Consider the following 20,732-nt stretch of genomic DNA (forward strand, 5'->3'; position numbering starts at 1 on the left):
ATTACTGCTCTTACAAAAGAGGCCTCAGAGAGCTCCGAAAAGCCCCCTCACCCCGTTTGCAATGTGAGGTTGGAGCAAAAAGGCTGTCTGTCTACAAGCCAGGAAGCAGGCTCTCAGCAGACACTGAGTCTGCTGGTGCCTTGAACATGGACTCCCCAGCCTCCAAAACTGGGAAAAGGAAATTTCTGTTGTTTTTAAGTTACGTGGGCCATAGTACTGTGTTACAGCAGCCCAGGTGAACGGAGACACAGAATCTCTCACAGGACCTCGGGCATACCTAATTAGATTCTAATTCTCCAGAGGCATTTAGATGTTAACAGTAATAATAACAGTTCCATCCACTGTACAGAGAATGCTTATTAAGCTCATATATTTTCAAGGTAATCCTCAAGCAGCATTATGATGCAGGTGGATCCTTCCCATTTTCCAAATGAAGAAATGGCAGCTTGGACTGTGCTGTGACCAAGATCTCGCAGATAATACAAAGATTTATATTTGAGTGTTTCTGACTCATCTATCCTCTATCCTGTAAGGAAAACCTCAAAAAAAAAAAAAAATCAAACGAATAGCTCTGGAGTATCTTAAAAACTTGGAAAGAAAGCTCTTGAGGCTCAGCAAAGACCCCTGGAGTGACAGACACCAGGACTTCAAAGGGCTTTTTACAGTTATTAAAAAGCCCTGAGTCTTCCAAGGCTGGGACATTCTTCGTGAGGAAGGGCCGCTCAGCGGCTACATCACCAGGGGACCCGAATCATGTCTGTTGTGATGTCACTATTGCACACTCTGATGCTAAACTGCTGAAGTCAGGCTGTTACTGATGCAATTATTTGCTCCACGTGTTCGAGAAAGCAGATAACTAGATGTGAGCAGAGAAAGAGGGACGCAGGCCAAATGGCAGGAATTGGGCAGGAAGGAGGGGCACAGGCCAAATGCAGGAAACCACACATCATGTAAGCACCAGGGGTCCCTGGGCAGAGAAAGGAAAGCAGGAACCTCTGGGTTGATAAGTGGTCACACATTTTGGGGTGACAAGTGGCCTGGAGACCGACAAAGAAAGGTGGGAAAAGGCAGGAATTTCCAGTATCCGAATGTAACCTTTTGCTCATTATGCCCTTGTTTCAATAAAATGAGCCTCGCAGATCAGAAGTGCCCATCATGCACCGAGGCCATGACACTTCTGATCCAGACTAAATAAGGACAAAAATCCCTCCTCCCTTCGGGAAGGTGGAGCTGGAGTGAAAATCAGGGACTATGACCCCAAACCCTTCCCTCCCCAGTGAATATTCCGCCCATTCATTTCTACACTCAATGTAACCAACTTGCCAAAGAAACTCAGGGCAGCCGCTCACCTGGGCCTGCCCGCTCTCCCCTGAGAGTGGACTACCCATCCCTTAATAAATCTCCACTTTACTTTCTTAACCTCTGCATCTCTCTGAATTCTTTCTGGAAACTGGTTACATCTACTGGCAACGCTTGAGGTTAAAATGTAGTAAAGGCAGGCTTTAGAATCAGGATGCCTGGCTCCACTCCACAGTTCCCCTGACGTCTGACCCCTACAATGGCCCCCACTGGTCCATCCTCACCCCCATCCCCTTCAGCCCCAGGTGAGCCCTAGACGGCAGCAGCTGAGGTCTACTGGCATGTCAGTATGACCGCAACATTACAGGGGGAGGGAACAAGTCTTTCAGGTCCTAAGCCTGGAAAAACGTAGTCAACGGTCCCTTTACCCCTCATCAGGGATTGCTTTTACTCCAAACTAGCAGGTGCATCACACATCACAGGTACTCAGTGAGCACTTCTGGTTCAGCTCAAACTGTCAAGTCCTACTTGGTACAATGCCCTGTGATAGACCTGGAGGAATACGGCACTCCTGACCCTCAAGGAGCTTTCACTCTAATGGAGACAGTGAGATAAGTACATTGGTTTCTGTGGGTTAAAAAAAGACTGGAAAGTAAGGTCCAAAATACTCCTAGTGGTTGAATTTGAGGGATGGGAGCAATGAGTAAGTTTTTTCTTTTCTTGTTTACTTTTCTATGTACTTCAAAAGTAGCTGGGATCTGTGTACTTTTTCTTTGAAAACCCAAAATGTTAGAATATGAAAATGAATGTATATGTGTGACTGGGACATTATGCTGTACACCAGAAACTGACACACTGTAACTGACTATACTTCCATTAAAAAAAGGGAAGAAAAACCAGAATATTGATAAACAACAGTACTGTGGATGCTTGACAAAGGGAAAGAGGATGTGTGGTCGGGGAGTTGAGGACAAGCAGTGTCTTTGATATGATATATGTCTTTGACAGATAGAAGTGGGCTTGGATTCTTGAAGAAATATATGTAGGAAAGTTAACTGTCAGACATGAAAGGCGGAAAACCATAAGGTAGCTGGGCCATCAGGGAAAACTGCTGTTTCCCTGGACTGAATAATATGGAGAGAGGGAGGGGGGACGGAAGCCAGCATGTTACGCTGAGATCCGAACATGGAAGGCTCTCAGCATCAGAGTGAGGCTGGACATTACTCCAGGGGAAACTGGGAAATTACACAAGTTTTCAGCTGGAGAATTATTTGACTCCAGCTCCATCTGAGCTGGGAACCATGTGCCACAAAGACTGAAGGTAGGGAGGCAGGAGTTGGGGACACCAATTAGGAAATTATTAGCAGGACCCAGCCTAGAAGCAACGACTACGTGATTAGTTATTCATGTCTCCCTCTTTATCCCATGCCTTTTCAATCTTCTTTTTCCATTTTCTCTTCATGTTTGGCTCTGGATTTTCAATTGCAAAATCAAGGAAGAGTCACTTTGAATACAGAGCTCAATTTTCTCCCAGGTGAAAGAAACAATGTTGAATGGAGGTCAGCCTTAATCTGTCACATTCCCACTGACAAAGGGAACATCAGAGAATGTTATTTTCCGGGCTGGATGAGTCCTGTCTGTATGATTGATTACTCATTCCTTCAAGAGAGTGGAGTCTCCCCAAAGTTCCAGGGGTCTTCAAGTTCCCAGTCAGAATGGCTGATCCTTTTACAGACGAAGTGTGTCACACTGCTCTCCTCAGAACCAGAGGGGGGCAGCACTGAGTTCCCAAGGGCCGTTACCAAACATGACTGATTGAAAAAAGCGTAAAAGTTACTGTGGGCTTAGACCCTTCAGGGGCACGAAAACCTCTGCCTGCTCCACTTGCGGGGGGTGCCCTTCTCTCCATATTTCTGCCTCCGCCCACAGACGGGGAGCCATCAGCAGATGCTTTTGATTCCTTCCTTCCTGGACTTCTTTCCTCCATCACTTCTTCCATCTTCCCTCCCATCCTCATCCCCATTGTCTTTCCCCATTTCTCTCTTGGGTTGCCTGCTTCTGACACTGACCACTGGGAAGGGTCTCAGATCTCTGCTCCCGGGGGTCCCTCTGCTAAGCATAGCTGGGCATGAAGCTGGCCATCCTCAATGGCCCTCCTGCCTGTTTGTGATGATCTGTGACCAGACCTGTGACCTCCCATGCAGTGGGAAACGTTGTGTAAGTGTACCCGTAGACCCCTCGAACAAATCCTTGGTTCCGAATTTGCATCCGAAGACTGGTGTGTTGGGTCCCAGCGAATTTCTGTATTCCAGTTTTGCAAGAAAATCCCGAGCTTTGGCATTTCATGGACCATCATTAATACAGCTGCTATTTTGATGATCTTTTGTTTCTTTATATCTCTTTTCTACTTCAGGAATACAGAATGGATAGTAAGTAGTTTGCACCTTCAACCTGCAATACTTTGAATTAACTCATCGGAATAATCCAAAATGCCTTGCTTTTCTTGAATTTGTTAGCATCTTCCTTTCAGGGTGCTCTTCCCCCCAACTCAGTCCAGTGAAGGGTAGTTGAAAATGTCACCCTAAGATACACCACTCTGGCATAAGAATTATTTTGAGCAGAAGGCAACTGAGAAAAAGTAGAGGCGGGAAAAGCTCCCTGTCCTCTACCTACCTGCCTAGAAGCACATACATTTGTAAAGGTTGTCTTTTCTCCCCTCTCTACCAGGAAGTTTAAAAATTAATCACCAGAGGCGACTTTACACCCTCATCAGCCTAGGGAGGCAGCAGAAGAATCTACGTAACAAACCTGACTCACTAGTCCTTAACTTCCATGAGTCCTCCTATGTATTTATCTCCCCCAAATTTGCTTCCCTAGAAATTTAAAAGTCCTCTCCTTTGTCTCTAAAAAGTTACTATTCCTTCCGGCAATCCCACTCCTGGGCATATATCCAGACGGAACTTCAATTTGAAAAGACACATGTACCCCAATGTTCATAGGAGCACTATATACAACAGCCAAGACATGGAAACAACCTAAATGTCCATCAACAGATGACTGGATAAAGAAGTTGTGGTATATTTATACAATGGAATACTACTCAGCCATAAAAAATAATAAAATAATGCCACTTGCAGCAACATGGATGGACCTGAAGACTGTCATTTTAAGTGAAGTAAGTCAGAAAAAGAAAGAAAAATACCATATGATATCATTAATATATGAAATCTAAAAAAAAAAGACAAATGAACTTATTTACAAAACAGAAACAGACTCACAGACATAGGAAACAAACTTATGTTTACCAGGGGACTTAGGGGGTGAGGAGGGATAAATTGAGGGCTTGAGATTTGCATATACTAACTACTGTATATAGAATAGATAAACGATAAGTTTCTCCTGTACAGCACAGGGAACTATATTCAATATCATGTAGTCACCTATAATGAAAAAGAACATGAAAATGAATACATGTATGTATATGTATGATTGAACTATTATGCTGCACACCAAAAATTGACACAACATCATAACCTGATTATACTTCAATAAAAATATATTATATAAGCCCAAGTTGTACCCACCACTCTGAGTTACGCATCGCGAAGTGCTCCCATGTGTGTGGTATGTGTATGTTAATAATATTCTGCTTGTTTTTCTCTTGTTAATCTGTCTTTTGTCAGTCTCATCTGCAGGGTCTAACACAGAGAAACTCTAGGAGGATAGAGGAAAAAAATACTTTCTTTTCTTTCCTTACACCAGCAAACCCCATCTTCACAAGGTTGAGTGTTCCTCTTCCTTGTGTGCCCAGAATATCCCATATACATTTCATCAGTGCCATTCAGAGTGTTTTATAATTACATGCCTTTCTCCCTCACAGGAACATCATTTTCTTCTTTTTATCCACAGTCAGTTTTCAGAGATATCTATTGAATTTGTGAGTGAACGTTAGGTAGAGGTATTTTTTTTAGTGAGGTTCACTTCTTCACAGCTTTTTAAGAAAGAAATACTGCTCTGTTTTATGCATATCTTTAATATGAAAGCTACTTTCTAATACAGTTGAATAGCTTTTTCCTTCCTTGTTTTTTCATTTTCTTTACCTACCAAAATATCAGTACATCAAAAAGCACAGTTACAGAATGAAAGTTATATAACGTATAAAAAAGAGGCACAATCATTGCATCTTTCTGGTTTGCAAGGATAAGAGTTTACTTGTAGCATGTCCACATAACTCAAGTCTAGGTAAACAGGATACTGCACTGTCCAAGTGCCATTAAACAGCATCCCTCCTAAAGCTGGGGACGTGTTTACTCAGCATGTGGGGAGTCGTCTGCTCATGTGATTAGCACACGGGTTTCATGAGGAAAATTAATGACAGTAATAAAACACTATTTCAAACATTGCTTATGTTAGAAGGGACTAGCCAACCAGGAAGAAACCATCCCCAGTCAGAGAGAACACAGAGGCAGTATGTGTGGAGCTCTGAACTGCATCTAGGGGTCATCCTAGATAAGATCTGGGGGGCCCCCCGACATTTTACACAAAATTTTAGACAGGTCCAAAGGTCCACAGCTCTCATATCTTGTGGGTAAGACAAATGTGTGAGCTCTGTGACCCAGGAAGAACTCATAACCTGTGCTCACTGTTTCACTGATAAAATTACCCAACCTGTGTCTATTGCCTCACTCGTAAAATAAGAGGCTGGCCAGGCACTGGATCTCTAAGACGTTGCAGCTCTAAATTCTTTATTTTTCTTACAACCAGTCTTCATGCAATGCATAACTTAAGAGCAGCAGACTGATTATTTACAATATGCCAGGTGCTGCATTAAACACTTCACATACTTTTCCCCATAGGATTTAATCTTCACAATAACCCAAAGGATCAGATGCCATTATTTTTTTATTATTATTTCATAATGTATTTATCATGATCATGATCATCATCCCACACCTTGTTGAAGTAATTGACTAAGAGTGTACACTAGACGTGGTATTCCAAAAATGCTCTAAGCATGGACCACGTGGATTTGATTCCAGTGCAGTGGGCTCCTGTTGTCCTGGGCACATATCACTTACAGACTCGGGAAGTCCTTGTCCAACTGGAGAGTCAATGAGGGAGGAAGAAGAGAGATGCTGGATGGGAAACTGAGACGTGGAAAGTTAGATATGAGAAGGGAGGTGGTCTTGAGCTTTCCAAAGAGCTACGTGCCATTTTCCAAGAGCACTTTGATTGTTCGGGAACAACTGTGAGCTCACATTTCCCCAGCAGTTACCAGTCCTTAGAGGAGAGACTGCAAAACAGCTGCCTCCACACCCTAGAGGTTTCACGGGCTTGCGTATCATTTAAAAAACCATTATTTAAAAACACTTAGAGAAGGTTTGCCATCTTTTTCCAGTTTAATGAGATATGATGGGCATGCAGCACTGTGTAAGTTTAAGGTGTAGAGCATAATGATTTGACTTACAAACACTGGGGCCTGCCATTTTCAATCCCCTGCCTCCCTCTAATTTTATACCTGGCCCACTTTTAGTTTTAACTCTGACCTCTGTAGCATTTGCGTGTATAAACTCTGCTTTAAAGTCTCTCCTAGAAACATTGAAACATGAGTAAACTGATCTTCCTCAAACACTGGTCAAGCATAAATGACTGTCCATCCCTGCTGAACAAGAAGCAAATGGAAGAGTTCTATCAAAAAGCCACATCGATGTAGACTCCACACACACCTGAAGGTCAAGCTCATTCCTCCTCTTGGAATTCAGCCACCAAAGCACTCTGGCCCTGATTGAACATATTTAGTGCCAGAAGCGTATATGGAGCTGGAAAGAGAGCCTGGAGCTATTTGCAGTGAATGCAGACCAAGAGGCTGGTATAACAAAAACGTTATTAACTGTCATCATTTCTAAAAAACACAGTTGAATGTATTGGTGGAGGTGAATAAGTGAGTGAGTGGAGAGATGCCAGTTTACATCCAAACCACAGAGGCAACCCACTCTTCAACCTCACATCAGCTTGGAAATGAGGGCTCAGCCTGCACTGTAACCCGAAACCCCTCGAACAGAAATAGTCATCCTTCCCTAAATCCATATCTGCACGGCTTCTTCTACCCAAAAGGCATTCTTTTGCCTTAAAGATGCTGTGTTAAGAGTTCAGGTGTTTCTAACTGGATCATTCACTTAAGTCATAACCAAAGCTTCACAAAGAGCATATACATTAGCCCTAACAGCCCTTGATATGTTAAGGGGACAAAAACGAATCCTTCACTGAGCCAGTCCAACATATAACCATTCCACAACGCTCAGCTGCTTTGTGCACGCGCAACGGAGGACAGATGCCTCACTGAACACAATGAATGGCAAAGAAAGGTAGAAACCAAAGGTTCACACTTTCATTTTCGTGCTGAGCAGCACTGCATGAGTTTGCAATAATGTATATCATGCTTGACGGAGTATTTTCAAATTAAAACTGGAACCAGTATCACTGCGCGCTATTTTTCATTTATATGTATTCTGATGTAGAACTCATGGTTAATGACTCACCATAAAGAAAAAAAACACACATTAGATTAAACAACATTTTCCTACTCTAAATTGAATGCATAAGAGGAAAAAGCCCCACAAATTGACCCCATTTATAGCACCGTGTTCTATTTGGACATCCACACTTTGAAAACGGACAGCAGTAAACTGACAGAGAGTTAAAAATGCTGCCAGGAGAGCGAAAGGCAATATGTTATGAACAGTTGAAGGATTCAGTGACATTTAAGGTAACGTATAGGCAAAGTTACCCCAGTAGCTCCCTGGGCTCGATCTACAACACCCAGTACTTCTGCCTTATTACTCACCATTCTCAGTTGTCACTGTTGATCATTTCCACCAGACCCTCAGCTCCAGGAGGGTCAAGAACCCTGCCTTCTTGCCCATCTTTGTACCTACTATACCTATCAGAGTGTCTGACCATTAGCAGGAACTTTATACTGTCTTATTAACGATGAACGACTGAGTAAAGAAGACCCATGTATGAGCCAACAGCAAGACTTAACTACAAGGTAGATTATGTCTCGATATGTGGTTGATTTTTTTCTAACAGTCAGAACAATTTAAAATTGGAAATGGCTGCTGAGATGTTTAAGTAGAGGTGAGGCCACAAATAAGCATGGGTACAGAAAACAAAAATCAACTCTTGGGTCCCGAATTGTACCTTCCAGTCTTTAAGAAGCTTGCTAACCTTGAGGTGCTATGATCATAACATAGACCTTCCCAAATGGGGGTCATAATTTAAACTAAAATCATCAGGACTCTTCTGTGATTTGAATCAGATAGTTTTTCAAACCAGAGAGGTTCCACTCCCACATACCTTCTGCTTGGCTGTACATTTGGCTTCAGTTGGATCAAATGTAATATGGTATATGCTTTACTGTAAACCATTTTACTTTTTCTAGCTACTATGCTTTCTTTCAAAATGCATGGGCCCAGAGGTTGACTTAATAGATTGAAAATATCAATCCTTACTAAAGAAGACTTTAACATGTTGGCCAAAATTAGGGACAAAGCTTTACCACAGACAATTAATACAGTTCATTCACTCCCACACCACTGAATTTAATCATAGAAAATACACTTCATGAAACCAGAGTCTGCTTTTAATCAAAGGGTGGTTAAGACACTTACCACAAAAGAATAATAAATCTTGAATCCAGGTTTAGCCACAAAGTAGTCATCAGACTTGAACGTTATTTTAATTTGGTTTGTTCGCGACGTTATCCGTGGAGGGACTTCCTTGTGTCCACACCATCGTCCTCTAATAACGGTACTGGTTTCAGATATGTCTTCAACTTCCACAAAATCATACCTGGTACCAATGTGTCATAAATTAATTTTGATTCAAATAGACTTTGAAATTCACACTTTCATCGAGAAATTAAGACTAACATCTGTGATTTCTCATGACCTACCTACCATCTGAAATGAAAATTATAACCTACCGACATTTTAGAAGAAAACCTAATTTTTGGATTAAGTTTCTCAAATTCAGTCTATTCTGAGAAAACCCACATATTTATTTATCCATAACTCTTCCTAAATCATCAAAAATCAAAATGCTACTTTCTGATCATCTAGCTTGTAAGATTTTCCTGGAAAAAACTAACAGCTGTAATCTATTGTTACATTTTAGGAGTTGGAGCTCTAATTATATACCCAAATATTTACTCTATCAAGTTTTTCAAACAAATTCCTACTTTGAATTAATTTACCACATCCAGTGTTTCATTAAGAAAGGAAGTGATCTGCATCCACACAGCAGATAAAATCAGCACCCTCATTACAGAGAATAAATGATAAAAGAAAATACACAACTATTTTCTCTTTTTTGGAAACTGTCTTTTGGAAGGACTGTATCATAAAATAAGACATTTATCATAATGGAAAGCACGTGACTTTGAGGAGGGACGTGCGCTAACCAATATTGGAAATACCTGGGCTGTGTGTGAGTGAGCTTAGGACCATGGGTTCACCACTGGCATTGGTTTAGAGAAACACAGAATCCCAAGTCTGAAGAAGACAGGAGAGGGAGAGACTTTTTCCATATTCCATAAAGCAGTCTGATCCTCGAGGTCCCTCACCTCATTCCATTTTTTTTTCACATAGCATTACATCTTCAGTGACAGAGCTGGCATCTTCTGGGGATCACTTATTCTATTTCCAGACACTCAGATCTTAGAACATTCCACTCGAGAGCTGAACTATCTGCCTGCCTGTTCTGGGCATCAGTGTCTCCCTCCTCCGAACTACCTCCCCCGACATGGCCGCAGATGCGGAAGCCACAATACAAATGATGAGCATTCAGGGCGAGCAATCAGGGTGAACAGGGCCAACATCCTCACATCCATTTTATACTGTCCCTGTCACGACTGCCAAATGGAATCAGCATGAGAAACATCATGTCTGAATATGAAGAAAATCCAATATGGCTTTACTGGTTTTACCCATGCACCTCAGAGCTCTTAGTGGATCAGGTAGGGTGAACTAAGGAGGCGGGGAGCATAATGAAACTAGGACTGAATTTCACTGACAGTGATTTGTGAGGTCCTGTTATGTCCTTTACCTCAGTTTTCTAATGAGCAAATAAGAAGGGTTCTACAATTTTACCAGCTGACTATCTCTTGGGTGCTGTGTAAATTAATTTCTTAATATATGGTGCTTGGAAAGCGGAAAGCACTAAGAAAGAATCATTATTCAAGCAATAAAATATTACAATGTAAACATCAAGGAGACGTTGGAACTGATGGTCGGAAATCAACAGCATTTCATTTTATATACAATATGTGTGAATCATATTTACTGCACAGAATTTGAGTATACTAGAAACTTAGTAACACAAGAGGTCACTTCTATTTTTAAAAAATCACAACATCAGTGTAATTTTTACTCTGGGTCTGAAGTCGGAAGAGCACCATTTTGGTTTTTAGGGACAGTCCTGAGGCAGGTCTCTGATCTGCCGCTTTCCCTTTGAGACAGGAGGGAAGGGGACAGGGCATAACCGTTAAAAGAATGATACAGCAGTTAGCACCCAGATGGTGGAAGATTCAACTCCCAGTAGACCTTGAGCTTCAATATAGGCTCACTGGAATGCAATAGGATGCTAAATGGTCCTCCCACAGGTGCCAGGACAATTTCAAGGCTGACCACAGAAGGTCAAAGGATGAGTGATGGCCCAGGTCCTGGGAATCCCAGCCCCTTCCCCAAAGTTGTTGGAATAATCCTCCCATTTGTTAGCATAGGAAGTTACCAAGCCCACAAAAACTAGCAACACCGTGCCTCGTGGCCGCTCTTCCTTCTGAGTGAGGCGGACCGCACTCTGTCTATGTAGTGTGTATCTACTTTTACTTTCAACTAAGCACCCAACCCCGCACCTCGTGGCCTCACTCGAGACAGCTTGCGCTCCAGAAGTATGTATCTCTCTCAATAAATGTATCTTCATTCAACTGTGGCTCGCTCTTGAACTCTTTCCTGCGCGAAGCCAAGGACCCACGCTTGGCAGGGCGCCTCCCAGAGACTCAACTGAGACCTTGGACATGGCCCTCCTCTCACCGCACATTTTCTTGTAACACTTTCCTCTTCCCTTTTCCTCTTCCTATGCCTCTAACTCCCTCCATAAATTTTGAGCGTTTGATGAAGAGTCTGGAAGAGAAACCGTTCCTAATTTCTGCTCCTACTTTCAAGGCCAAGATGCCAAAGGGCCATGACCAGATCAACAGCCTGATCACTGCATCCCTTCTGTGACATCACCTTGAACAATCTTGTGTTTCCACAATCTGTTTTGTTTCCTGCAGCACAGAAAATTAGTTCTCCCTTTCAAGGTTGAAAAGACACAAGATCTGCCCAAGATTATTCTCCCTGTAAATATTAGCTGGTTCTTCCAGCGTGTCCGTCTCCCCTTTCTGGCATACATTACCCTCAATGGTCCCGCAAAGTGATAGTCACTGCTGCAATTCATGAAAAGGAAGCAACCTAATAAAGGCTGTCAGCATAATAAACATGCGACAGAGGACAGCCAAACTTGAGGCCCCCTCTTTTTATTATTCAGAGTAAAATCAACCTGCTGAAAGGATTTAGCTGTTCCGTAGTGGCTCATTGGCAATGCAGAACAAGCACATGCAGCAAAAAGCACAGAAAGGGAAAAAAACCCTCCCCCATCTCACACACGCTAATTAAGTGGATAAGATGCTGTGAGCAGGCAACTCAAAGAGCAACAGCCAGGGCTTCCTCTGTTAAGTATGTTAAGAAGGAAGATGATCAGGTACAGCTTTTATCTTTTATTGACCAGAAACTACAGGAAACAGGGCTTTGAGGAGCACACAGACCTTGGGAAGTTGCTTTCTCTTCCTTCTTAACGCACATTTTAAGCCTTAAAACTCTGATTTCAGGTTAAGGCCCTGACAGGGTCCTCGTCATCATCACCACTGTGTGTCAGTTACAACAGCCTGGGTCAGGTTCTGGAGCCCAGCGGGGGATACACTCCTTAACCCCACGGCAGGCCGGCACCAGAGCCATGCGAGATGGCCGGGGGTGACCTGGTGATGCAGAAAAAAATGTGCGGCGAGAGGATGGCCGTGTCCCAGGTCTCAGTTGAGGCCTTGGGAGGTGCCCCACCAACTGTGGGTCCTTGGTTTCAAACAGGAAAGAATTCAAGAGTGAGCCACAGTTGAGTGAAGGTACGTTTATTCAGAGAGATACATACTCCATAGACAAGAGTGCAGGCTGTCTTGAGAAAGGCCACGAGGTGCGGGGCTGGGTGCTCAGTTTAAAGTAAAAGCAGACACACACTCCGTAGACAGAGCGCGGTCTGTCTCACTCAGAAGGGAGAGCGGCCACGAGGTGTGAGGGTTGTCAGCTTTTATGGGCTTGGTGACTTCCTTTGCTGACAAGTGGGAGGATTATTCCCACTACTGCGGGGAAGGAGCTGGGAGGCCCAGGAACTGGGCCGCGCCCACTTTTGAAGCTCTTACGGTCAGCCTAGGAACTGCCATGGCACCTGTGGGGGCGCCATTTATCATGTCAATATATTCCACTGAGCCTATAAGGAAGCTCAAGGTCTGCTGGAAGTCAAGTCTCCTGCCATCTTGGGCCTCGGGGTCTACCGGGAGTTGAATCTCCTGCCGTCTGGGTGTTCACTGCTGTGTCATTCCTTGAATGGCTCTGCCCTGCCCTCCTCCCTCCGGTCTCACTGGGATACTGGATACCTGGGCCGGCTCACAAAGGCTGCTCTAGGCCTGCAAGATGTGGGGCCCCAGATTCCCTCCTTCTCTGGGAGTCACGAAGCCTGGATCTGTCAGTGGTGGGAGTGAGTTTCTGTCGAGTCACGCCAGCTAACCAGGCCCTCTGCAGAAGCGGGCTGCGCTCCAATTTATTTTGTCTCTTAGGACTGACATAAAAGCTTTTTAAAAAAGAACTTGCATACCTCGGGTAGGTCCAAAGGGCCCAAAAGACAAGTGATGTTTTAAAGCCATCATTTTTTCACCTTGAAATTTTACCCTAAAATGGATTTTCTTTTCCCCCCACTTACCTACAGATATCATTTTCCGCTTCTTCTAATCCGAACTGATTGTCGAAGGCTAGCTGTATGCGCGTTTTCTCCTGGGAGTGCAGCCGCCAGGTCAGAAGCAGGTTCCTGGGGTAGCTGTTTGGGAAGCGGGGACTCTGCACGTGGCCTTGTCCTGTCACCGGGATGGTCTCATCTCTTCGGTACAAGTCTGTGAGGTGATTGCTCTCTGTTAGTAGTCACAACTTGTTTAAATTAGTATGTTGCTCCAATTACAGGAAAGCAAAAAAAGAACAGTTTAAAACACATCGCATTGCAAAGCACTTCTTGATTTTGTTTAAAAACGGGAGGCCAAATGGCAGCCTCGTGGTTAAAGAAACAACTTACACATTTCTTCCGTTACCCCCTCCCTCCCCCGAATCATCACAAATCGAGACGTGATGCCTCATGGTTTGCACTTTGGGAGCTCTCTTAACGTTATTTTTGACAAGCAAACTTAGTTATCTCAGAACTTAGGTTTACTCACGTTGAAATTAGAATACGCACAAATCATTTCAAATCCTTCGTCCTTCCTCTTTTCCATGTAATACAGCTGACCCTTGAGCAGCATGGGTTTGAACTGCGTGGGTCCACTTTAATGCAGATTTTTAAACAAATACATGTACGTACTGTAAACGTATTTTCTCTTCCTTATGATTTTCGTAACTTTTTTTTCTAGCTTATTTTCTTGCAGAATACAGCATATAATATATATAAGATACAAAATATGTGTTAATCCACTATTGATGTTAACAGTGAGGCTTCTGGCCAACAGTAGGCTATTAGTGGTCATGTTTTGGGGGGAGTCAAAAGTGATATGTGGGGTTTTTGACTGTGTGGGGTATTGGCACCTTAAACCTCACATTGTTCAAGGGTCAGCTGTACAAATATATATATTTTTTCACATTGACAGTGTGACAGAATGTCTTCAATGATTAGCGTAAGAGGTACTCAATAAACACTGATGAATGAACGAACAAGTGAGTGAAAACCAAATTAAAAGATTTTAATGGTGTTTAATGACTATTTATTTTAAATTCAGATGACATTTTCCAGTTGTTTGTCCATCATAAAAGTCATAATTTTTTGGCCTTAGTTTTTGGTGACTTAAAATAGTTCCAATTCTTATTCTATTTTCTGTATGTTGTATAATACAGAATTTGTCTGATCTTTGTCCTGGGTTCCTAAGAGGGAACTTTTAAACCCTGAGAATTTCCCAAGTGACCCAAGCATCTTTATTATTCATGTGGGCCCCTGGGGCCACACCTGAGTTTAGGCTAATGCAGTGATTCACTGTGGGCCCCTAAACAGCTTCTGGAGGAGGACTGGATGTAACAGAAGGACTAATCCTGTGACTGGAGGGTTCGGGCTTTGAGCCCGTTATCAGCCTGACTTCCCAACCTCCTGGACGTAAGGGGTCTTGGACACTGAGCCCTATCCTGTTGCCAGTGATTCCATCAATTATGTCTACAGAGTGAAGCCTCAATGAAAGCTCTGGTGACTGTGGCCTGGGTCAGCTTCCTGGCTGGTGACACACACTGACTTCCTGAGGACATGGAAACTTCACACTTGGGACCTGCCCAGGCCTCGCCCTATGTGTCCTGTTATTTGGCTGGTCTTGATTTGCACCCTTTCTAGGAAAAGTAATTGTGCTTGCTTGAGCTCTACAAGTCGTCCTAGCAAATGACCAAACCCGAGGGGACTGATGGGGAACCCTGAGCTCACAGCCAGTCGGTAAGGTGCCCTGCAGTCATCAGCTGGTGACTGAAGTGCAGTCTTGCACGGACCGGGCCCTTAACCTGCGAAATCTGACCTAAGTCCCGGTAGCTCGCATCAGCATGACACTGCATAGTGGACCCATTTTTCGTCTCCCAATGTCCAGAGTTCTTTGCATTTTAGATTTCGCCTTTTTAGGCCCCTCCAGAAGCAGAACTCCAGCCACAATCTATTTGCATCCTACGGCAGAGAGTTCACTCCGAGGCCTATAATTCAGTGAGCCTGGTCAGGGAGGTTTAAATTGCTGGTGGGAACCACTGAAAGGCTGGGCTGCGGAGGGTGACTGTTAAAGCTTCCAAAGTAAGAGATGAAGAGTGAACAAGGAGCCAGCCCGGGCAACGGGAAGGCTTTGCTCTTTTTATACGTGTTATGCATCTGTGGGAGTTTCAACTTTTTTTTTTTAAAACTCATTTCAGTGTTTAATGTGTTGCACTTGCCCTGTTAGAATTTTGATGGAGACAGTCTAGGAAGAGCCGAGGTAGCCAGAGGAGCTGACGCCCCCACGCCCTGCCTTGGGACAGAAGACCACAGCATGGGGTCTGGAGCCATGTCACCAGGCTCTGGCCCCAGAGCTGACGCCCTTAACCACCGTGTAATCGAAGAGAGTTTTCCTTCTTAGTCTGAAATTTGCTAGAGGCATTTTTAGACTCTGATATCTGTAATTCACTTCGACTTTTGAGTCACATTGTTTACATATAATTTATAACTTCATGCCAAACTGAGGGCCACTCTTAGCAGAAGAGTTGTAACGAATTACAGATACAGAGAGCTACCCATCAGGTGTAACCTGAGGTCACTACCAAGTGTTATATATAAAGTCACGTTCCTGAACGACGGCCTTGACTTTAGTGTTCCAATAATAACTACCACTTCCGGAGCAATAATTATGTGCCGGGCACTCCAATGAGTTGTGTAAATTCGCGATTTCATTTAATCCTCACAACGACCCTAGGCAATTAGTAATATCCTCAACTTCACAAAGGAGGCTGACAGAGTTTAAAAAAACTGATGACCTCAGCACAAAGCTAGTGATGGAATCAATGTCTGCCCCTAGGCTGTCTGTCTTCAGAGCACACACTCTTAACCACAGCGCTGTACTAGTTGTTAAAACTATAAAAGCGTGAAATACATCATTTTTTATGGAGAGGGAATAATTTTCACTCATGTTTATATGACAAGAATGTCAGTTCTTCTGCTACATTTTAGTAAGTAGGAGGTTCACGGCGGGTAGAGCTCAGGGGTAGAGTGCACGCCTAGCATAGACAAGGTCCCGGGTTCAATCCCCAGCACCTCCAATCAATCAATCAATCAATCAATGAACCTAATGACCCCCCCCAAAAAAGAAGGAGGTTCACATCCTCACAACTCTGTATTATGTATTTGATTTTTTTACGAAAGCCAATCAAAATGAAAAAAAAAAAGAAAAGCCAAAATGTTTTGTCTATTCTGTCCCCAACCCTTTAAGGAAACTCCTCTCACCCAACCAAGTATCCCAGGAGCTCATCAAGGTTCTGCAGGCACCATCACTCACCCCGGGATATACCCAGAACAATCTTTGTTCTCGAGGTGTGGTCCCCAGACCAGCATCACCAGCTGGGAGCTTGACAGAAATGCGGATTATCAGCCTTCACCCCAGACCTACTGAAGCAGGAAAACTGGGGGTGGAGTGAAGCACTACTTGTTTTTTTTTTGTTTGTTTGTTTGTTTGCTTTTTAATTGAATTATAGTCAGTTTACAATGTTGTGTCAATTTCTGGGGTAGAGCACAATTTTTCAGTCATATATGAATACATGTATATCCATTTTTACATTCTTTTTCACTGCAGCACTATTTGTTTTAATTAGCTTTCCACGTGATTCGGATGCTCCCTTAAGTTTGAGAACTACTGACCATCTATACTTTCTACTCTTTTACTTCTTATTCTCGACTTCCCTGGCTCCTTTGCCACCTCGTTTTAACTCATAGCTCTCATCTGATTTTTCATCTCACCTCCCTGACTGATGGCCTGTCTTGGACTCGCTTCCCTGTCTTTGACCTTGAAACCTTCTCTAGAACATCATTTTTGGAAGACAGTGACCTAGAGTAAGAGCTACCATCACAAATTCTAGTGTTTAAGGAGAAACGAAATTACAAATAATGGCAATATTTTATTTCTTCTTCCCAGATTGTAATATTATCTATGATGACATAAGATGCAAAGGGTAAACGCTGAGTTATTGCAGTAAGCATTAACATACTTCATCAACTATTACATAGAAACATATCTCTGCAGACGGTGCCACTGCACACAAATTCAGTGAGCAGCATACACATACTCATTTGCCCCGCTGTCTCCGTAAGACATCCAGGAGGCAGCAGCATGACTGAGGGTCACAAACCCCATGTTATGCAGCTACAAGCCAAAAGCAAGGAATGCTCATTGAGTCAGGAAATTCCCAACTTGCCAAGAGATTTATTATAAAATTTCATTTGTAAAATGGCTGTTCCATGATCACGTGACAGATCACAGGAGCAATGTTCGCCCAGAATGTAGTCCAACGCTATATAGACTAAACAGTCCGACTTCTGCTGCTAAACCACCCAGATACAACCACCCACTTTTTGTAGGGTGCAACGTAGTCCACAAGCATCCACTTTTGTGAGTTCATCATAAATATAAGCTGACAAAAAGTAAATATCATTGCAGTAAATACCATTGCTTTCATTCTGCCTTTTCCTTTAAATTTAATTTTGTTTTGTTACTTTGTAACAGGTAATGACATCGACACAGAGATGTTAAAGTGACTTGTAAGTGAAAAGAATGGGGGGCTGGTATATGGAAGAGCGGAGCCAAGTTCAGCTTCATCATATTCTAGCCCTGGTAACTTGTCCGGCTGCAACCAGCAGCAGCTTTGGACACACCGTATAATCTTTCTGGCTTCTGTTTCCTAAACATTAGTTTCGGGGGCTGGATAATGTGGCATTTAAGAGTCCTTTCAGGTCCAAATAACATGACAGCTCAACAATTTTCTTCCAAGAAGACAGAACTGCAGGTTGTTTGACTGTGACCAGCAGACGCGAGTGAGGCAGTGATGGGACAATGGAATCTGAAATCCAAAACCTTCAACGGGATAAACAGACACTTTTTCCATCTAACTATGATTATATATATAGTCGCATGTTGTCATCTAAAATCAGAGTACCAATAGATACTTCGACAAGTTGTTCAAATATATTATTTATGAAAATCTTTATTTCTCATCAGCTAGAGAAGTGTCCTGGGCACAGAACTGGCCACTTAGTCTATCAGATTTCTGCAGAACACATTAAGGAGGAAAAGTAAATAAATCTGTTAATGTAGAAACATTTTTTCTTTTTTAAACTCTTGCTTAGGTACAAGGATTAAAACTTAGATACTAAAAGGTGCTTTATAATTTTTTGAAAGTTTCAGAGGAAATGTAAAAAAAAAAATCACATGCAGAATATTGCATATCTTGAAGGAAAGGACTATGTCTTGTTCACCCACGTAACCCCAAAGCCTGACCAGTCTGGGCATATGGAGACTCCCAAAATATATCTGTTAAATGCATACACAGATGAACGGTTACTGCAAATAGTGCATATGCAGAGTTCTTGAGACCTGAAAGGCATTTGGAACTAAGATAACAAATAAAAGGCAGTTTTATCAGTAAAAGAGTTGAAAAATGCCCAAATATTTTATTTCTAGGAAATTCAATTTTGGTGTAGTCGGCGGGCCTGACATTTGCGGGAACGTATCTGGCATGAACACTGAAGGATTATTTTGGGCAGAGTTCCACTGAAATAATCCTGCTTGTTCTCTGGTTCACACATTAATTATGAAATGACTACCTCTTTTTCTGCACTATTTCCATCAAATATAAGCTTCATCAGAGCCAGGCTTTAAAAAGCTGTGACCAAGAAAGGAAAGAACCATGGTGGGCTAAGAGCAAGACACTCTGTGGCTGTAGTTGTGGTCTACTCTCAGATCTATTAAGCAGAATAGGAAATCAGGTGACTGACAAATCCCCCAGGCTCTCGCTCTATGCAACCATCGAATTTAAAACAGCAAACTCAGCAAGACTAAACGAGAATGGGGTCTATGCTTTACCTAATGCATTATTATTATTATCACTAAACTACCTCAAGTAATCATTGCACTCTCCCGCAACGAATAACAACACAGCATACAAAAGTGTTCTAGAATGAAGACAAAACCATCCGGGAACCTGGCGCAGTGGGTTATAGGAGACAGAGAAAGAAACAAGGGAGAGATGGAGAATGTGAAAGACTAGAGCAGGGGTCCCTAATTTTAAATTTTTTTCAACTTTCTTTTTTGGGGGTAAATTAGGTTTATTTATCTATTTAATGGAGGTACTGGGGATTGAACCAGGACCTCGTGCATGCTGGGCATGCGCTCTACCACTGAGCTCTGCCCTAATTTTAAAATGAATAGGTTAATTTGGAGAGCAGACTCTCAAATATACAGTGGGGATAAAACTGAATTGAATTTGATCATTTTCCATACATTATCTCCTAACTTAAAAGTACAGTCTCACCTTGGGAACCGCTGAAGGTGAAAATTAGACTTCATTAACAGTGTTAGTTTAAAAATCAGCGTGAAAGCATTTTCAACGTTTTTCTTCCCCCCCCCCCCCACTCTGTGTTTCCTAAGGCACTGAAGTGTGAGGTCAATGAACGAAATTCCTCCTGGGACTGCTAGTGGAAACAATCTTCATTAAGGAATTTTTGGTTAACACCTGGCACATGGTCCTGGCAAGAACCAGTCTTCCCAAAGCCCATAACAGCTCTCTAAAAACAAGTCAGTCCGCTTTTAAGCGACTCAAGAGCAACAGTAATTAAACGTCAGGTATTTATTTAGAATTCTCCAGCAGAGATTTTTCGAAGAATCGGTAGTAATACAAATTCTTTCTGCTTACAAAGCTTTGGGGAGGAGTTACATATCTTTTTATTCTAATTACAGTTCCTTTTGGCACAAACCAAAGCGTTAATGTTTTTTATATATATGTAACGTTTATAACCTCCCTCAGAGTAACAATTTGGAGACACTATTTTGGGAGAAGAATCAATTGTTCATTCCCTGAGCTCAAAATTATTCTTCTTTAAAAATCTGAGTCCCTCAAAAAAGAAAAGAAAAAAAAACCCAAAAAACAGGCTATCTATCGTAAAGTCCTTCTGAATATTTTCCAGTAACAGTCACAGGAGTGTAGTAATGGTCAAAGTACTGCATTGATGTCTATGACTCCTCACCTCACTGGATCTTATAAGGAACAATTATACCCTTTCCTTCAAAACTGCTTGTATTTGACAGCTAGGTTACAGAAGTGATTGTAAAATTGTATCAAAATGGAAATAACTTTTTCTCTTAAGTTTTTAGAAAAGTGAAACCAGTGAAAATAAAGGTTGCCCTACAATAGCCATGGTATGTTTCATCACATGAGGATAATTCAAATTAATTAATTCTCAGACAATTCCCTTCTCATCCATGACAGTCTTGGTGCGTCATGATGCTGTTGACAGGTAAAGGATGTGATACAGCAACACTCACAAGTGTGGCA

General features: G+C 42.5%; 1 protein-coding gene across 2 annotated transcripts in view; it reads right to left on the minus strand.

Moving 5' to 3' along the window:
* PDGFD (platelet derived growth factor D) overlaps window positions 1-20,732 on the minus strand; it is a 224,432-nt gene that overhangs the window by 60,766 nt on the left and 142,934 nt on the right. The window contains exons 2-3 of one of the 2 annotated variants that reach the window (XM_010953182.3): window positions 13,366-13,552; window positions 8,970-9,150 (exon numbers count right to left, since the gene is read on the minus strand). In XM_010953182.3, coding sequence (XP_010951484.2) covers window positions 8,970-9,150; window positions 13,366-13,552 — 368 coding nt within the window. Of the gene's footprint in view, window positions 1-8,969; window positions 9,151-13,365; window positions 13,571-20,732 lie in introns of both variants that reach the window. The other variant, XM_010953179.3, reaches the window with a different exon arrangement.

This window comes from Camelus bactrianus, chromosome 10, assembly GCF_048773025.1.
Source record: "Camelus bactrianus isolate YW-2024 breed Bactrian camel chromosome 10, ASM4877302v1, whole genome shotgun sequence".
NCBI classification, from domain to species: Eukaryota; Metazoa; Chordata; class Mammalia; order Artiodactyla; family Camelidae; genus Camelus; species Camelus bactrianus.